This window comes from Phoenix dactylifera, chromosome 3 (genome assembly GCF_009389715.1).
Source record: "Phoenix dactylifera cultivar Barhee BC4 chromosome 3, palm_55x_up_171113_PBpolish2nd_filt_p, whole genome shotgun sequence".
Classification (NCBI taxonomy): Eukaryota; Viridiplantae; Streptophyta; class Magnoliopsida; order Arecales; family Arecaceae; genus Phoenix; species Phoenix dactylifera.
The window spans coordinates 9,877,631-9,882,768 of NC_052394.1; the positions used below are offsets into that span (position 1 = coordinate 9,877,631).

Consider the following 5,138-nt stretch of genomic DNA (forward strand, 5'->3'; position numbering starts at 1 on the left):
ACCAAACGCACTTAGGAGCTTAACTTACCTGGTCAGGACCTCCCCTTTTTGCTAAAGAAAACTAGCCTTGAAAGAGTTTAGGCTCAATCGGATAGCCAACTTTTCGGCCAAACACCACTTTCCCCACACTATCCCGCCTTCTTCACCGTCTCTCGCTACTCTTATCCGGAAATAATGATGGTAATTTGCCAATTCGTTGCAGCTGACATGCCATCACGTGTACATATTCTTTTAAATAAACGAAATTCAGAGAGGCATTTCCCCTTTTTAATGAACGAAAGAAAGAAGAAGAGTCACCTAGTTTCCAATGTTGCGCAGTCCCCTTCTCCGCTTCTTATGATCAAACATCCATTATTTAAAGCATTCCAATGTTCCACCACTAGGCATTGCTTAATTTCATTATGGCAAACCATTACCTTTACTTCTCTCCAACTCTGTCATATCTTCGTTCAAAATATATGTTAAATTACCATAAAGGACTTCTTTAAAAAGGATTCCTCAAATTGTTTTTGTGTTCGCACATTTCTCCGTGCTCTTGCTCCGGCTTCGAGCAGGAGCCTTTGTCCATCCACCCTCATGGCCTTTGTCTGGGTTTTCCTTTATTGTGCTCCTAGTAGATCTTAAATTTCATGAGTCTGAACTCAAACATATAACCATAACTCTCCCATAATATCACCCCACTAGAGGAGGAGGAGGAGGATGAAGGAGAAGAAAACATACTTTCTACAAAATTACATCATGCGTTGTACATAGGGCATGTTAGATTAGGAAAAGTTGAACTCTAAGAAATGGGAATGAGTGACTCTCATTCCAACCATTTGGTTGCGAGAAGTTCAGTTTTCATTCTGATTTTGGCCATGAATCAATTCGTGACCAGGATTGGAATTGAAATCATAATGAATTCTCCGATATATTTGGTTCATAACTGAAATTGAAATTGAAATCCGAATGAAATTTTAATAAGTCCCAACCACATTCCAAAAAAAATCCATCACTACTCAAAACCAAAGACAATTCTAATCCAAAATACATAGATCACGAAAACAAAAAAAAAGTGGTTTCAAATAAACAAAAAAACACGTTTTTGTTGCATACTTCGCAAGCGAGGCAAGAAGGTATCCGACCTCTATGTACAACGCTAACGAGTGCAACTTCCTAATTACGTAATTACCAAACTCCAACGACAGAGAAACGAGATTAAATTTCTTTAATACAGTCCTAGAAATCGAACCCACCGGCATCATCGAACCCAGCGTCGTAGCCAGCATCGTAGTTGGAAGCATCCGAGATCATATCCCCGATCAGAAGCCCGCCAAGAGCCCCACCGATCAGCCCCGCCCCCAATCCCATCCCCATCTTATTCTTCTTCTTCTGCGGTTGCGCCACCGGTGGCGCCGCCCCGTACCCGTACCCTGCCGGCTGGTAACCGTACCCGCCCTGGTGCGGCGGCGGCGGCGGCGGCGCGTACCCGTACGGCGGCGGCTGGTACCCCTGGTACCCCGCCGGCGGGGGGTATGGCTGCGCTCCGTAGGGCGGGTACCCGGCGGAGCTGCTGCCGGCGGCGGGGTATGCCGTTACGGGCTCGTCGGCCTTGGGCGCCTTCACCGGTGGCGGGTAGGCGGTGACAGGGTCGTCGGCCTTGGGCGTCTTCCCCAGCGGCGGGTAGGCGGTGACAGGCTCGCCGGCTTTCGGCGCCTTCCCCGGCGGCGGGTAGGCGCCCGCGGGGGCGTAGGCGGTGACGGGCTCGTCGAACTTGGGCGCCGTCCCCAGCGGCGGGTAGGCGGCGACAGTCTCGCCGGCTTTCGGGGCCTTCGCCGGCGGCGGGTAGGCGCCCGCGGGGGCGTAGGCGGTGACGGGCTGATCGGACTTGGGGAACCCCACCGGAGGCGGGTACGCCGCCTGCGGAGCAGGCGCGGGGGCGGCGATCTTCTCGCCGACCTTATAGGAGAGGTTGAGGACGCCTTTCGGCTTGCCGGAGGTGCACTTGCGGACCTGGTAGCTGACGAACTTGGGGCCGTCGCCGGGGGCGGCGTCGAGGAGCTCGGATAGGGGGATGTGGACCTCGCCGACATCGCGGTCGCCGAGGGCGCGCTCGCCGCGGATGAGGATGTGGAGGACCTGCCGGCCGTATCCGTCGGCGGGGACGTTGAAGCGGAACGTCGAGTTCCAGGCGGGGTTCCGGCCGCCCTCCCGGTCCGTCGGCGTCCGCTGCCGCGACCGGGTGTCTCCGGAGAGGGACACCACAGCGTAGACCTCCATCTTGGAGAACAAATTGACGTCCTTGAGGTCCTTGGCCGAGATCAGGGTGACCTCCAGCGTCCTGTGCGCCATGATCGAAGACAACAGAGATCAGAGAATTCGAGATCGAAAGCGAACGGGAGTTAGGGTTACAGAGAAGCCAAGATCGCAAGGGATCGAGGGTTAAGATTCTGAGTAAAAGGGATCGAGGGGCGATCGCGGGAGAGGCGGGTATTATAAGACAAATATCGCCGTCATAGAAAATTTTAGCGGCTGCTTCGGCTCGCTTTCCGACTCCGAAACGCGGATTATCGACGAGTTGGCCGGTATTTGGGAGGAAATTGTGAACGAAATTACAAGAGTGCTCCTTCCAGGTCGTCCTGGGCTTTCGTCAAGGTTCCACGTGGCAACTAAATTATAGGCGGCTGGTTCGCGACGTTGACATTAAAAGCTTATTCTAATCCTAGGCAGGAAAACGCACTCAGTAGCACACCCGCAAACAGAGGGGTGGGGTCGCTGGCGGGTGCGCCATTGGCTGTACAGGTTACTTATGTCATACTACTGGTACATGCGAAGCTTCGCTGACCGGCATCACGCGTCCGGATACACAAGACTTGGGGATGTGACATGTGGAGGGTAAAAGCGTAAGTTAGCCTGGACGCGGAAAGAACGCGAGATAACGTAAGATCCACGCTTGGTGGCGAAGAATGGTCACGATTGGTGAGCAGACACGGCTAAGATAGCATGAATATAAAAAAAAAAATAGGGGGACGAGGATGACCGTCCAGCCGATTCGATGGTGCTCCATCTTGATGCGGAAGATCCTGAAATTGAATTTTTTCAGGATGCAACCCGCGGCCCATCCCGCCCCGCCACCCATCCCCTGAAGAAAATATTTTTATCTTAAAACTACTATATTTATATTTTATAGAAGTATTATAAAAAATAAATCTATAAAATCAGAAGATTAAAAAGACTTGTCTCGATGGAGACGTGTGATATACACTGCCCTAATTGCCCTAATAACATAATTTACCCCTTAACTGTAGATTTGTGGCCATTTCTTCCCTAAGATATAACAATCCGGCTCAGCTCGATTCTCCTCTAACCAACACGATCGCTAGAAAGGTTTGACTCAACCAATTTCTTCATATGTTTAAAAAATAAAAAAAAAAGATAAAAAACAGAAAGTTGAAAAGTGGAAAAACTCTATGTCTGTAGAAAAAACTCTTGAAAGATATAATGAGAAAAAGAAAGATCGGATTGTATTTTGATTAATGCCGATAGACTCTTATCTAGAAGACCGAAGAGACGTGATAGTTCAGAATATATGTAATATTTCGGAAACACTGTATCTTTTCAAAAACTAACGTTCTCTTTTGAAGAGTTACAACTCGTATGAAAGATGCGAGGATATTTTAAAGTATTTAAAACAACTAATGCTTAGGAGATAAGAAAATTTAATTTTTTTTAATTAAAATTCCAACATCCCTTCTATTTTATTATTTATTTATTTATTTGGGTACAAATAGAAGATCTGCATGCACAGCTGGTTCTAATTAAAGTGATAGTAAAAACTAATTAATAAAAATATAATAATAATCAAAAAATATCTTCTTATTTTTTTGATAATATATAGTAATAATTTTTTTCTTGAAATTATTTAATTCTATTTCTCCTCTCCTACATCTTTTATGCTGGAGTTGGAAATCAAAAAATATCTTCTTAATTTTTTTTGATAATATATAGTGATAATTTTTTTCTTGAAATTATTTGGTTCTATGTCTCCTCTCCTGCATCTTTTATGGTGGAGCTTGGAAAAAAAAAAGGAAAGAGTTTGTCATACTATTGTTAGTATTTGGCAAAGCTTATAGTTAAAATATATATGGATACAAAATTATATAAATAGAAGAGAAATACTAATAAATCAAATAAAAAGATAATGTTCACAAAGTCTCTAACTTAATGTAATTTATATTCATTCTTAAAACTATCTGAAATCATACGCACTATATCACCTCACAATTAAAAGATGCTATTTAATATTTAACCTACAAAGATAAATATACCAGAGGAACAAAATCATCTAAACAATTTAGGGGCACGAATAACCTACAAACATAACTAAATTTATAAAATCATGTAAAGTCAGAAAAAAGAAATCAATTAGATAAGTATATCGCTGCAAATTTTATGTTTATCTATATAAAAAAAGTAAAATAAAATGCAATAGGTGTCTTCTAAAGCATGTTTGTAGAATAGGTGAAGCCAACACAACAGTATCATCGATAAACAATGAGACAACTTTGATTCTATCTTTTTTGTCAGATTAAAAAAATTCTATAGTATAAATATCGCTTTCATTTGTTCTACTAAAAAATAAAATTTTAAAAAATAATAGATTACCAGCTGTGTTGACCAACACATGCACCTCTAGCATTCCTACCAAACAATAATCAATTTGGGGGTTTTTTATATCACGGATGGTCATTTTAATAATGTATAACATGCGTAACACAATCAGAGATAATTTTATGTATCCTCAAACGTCTCTATGACTTTGTGATTGTGAGTTGAATAGTATGTATAAATGAACTAAATCATTATATGCTAAATTGAACAAATATATTTTTTGCTTGTTTTTATTTCTTACTAAGTTCGCAGAAGATTCCTCGTTCTCGCTCTCTGATTTTCTCAACTATGACTTTCCTGAGGCTTCTACCCTCCCCTTTCTCTTGTCTCTCTTGGATCCCTCATTCTTGCCCTCTGATCCCTCAACTATGACTTTCCTTAGGTTTCTACCCTCCCCTTTCTCTTGTCTCTCTCTCTCCCCCCCTCTCTCCCTCATCCCTTCTCCCACCCCACTCCCTAAGGTTCTGCCTTCCCTTAATTGGCCGCCA

General features: G+C 43.8%; 1 protein-coding gene across 1 annotated transcript; it reads right to left on the bottom strand.

Moving 5' to 3' along the window:
• Positions 1–931: 931 nt before the first annotated feature.
• On the bottom strand, positions 932–2,528 carry LOC103715268 (protein SRC2-like). Its single transcript, XM_008802840.4, has one exon. It carries the CDS (start codon positions 2,329–2,331, stop codon positions 1,219–1,221), a length of 1,113 nt encoding a protein of 370 aa, XP_008801062.2. The 5' UTR covers positions 2,332–2,528; the 3' UTR covers positions 932–1,218.
• Positions 2,529–5,138: the final 2,610 nt, after the last annotated feature.

Excerpts from the sequence above, each read along its gene's own strand:
- LOC103715268 (XM_008802840.4), bottom strand. The coding sequence starts at position 2,331 with ATGGCGCACAGGACGCTGGAGGTCACCCTGATCTCGGCCAAGGACCTC.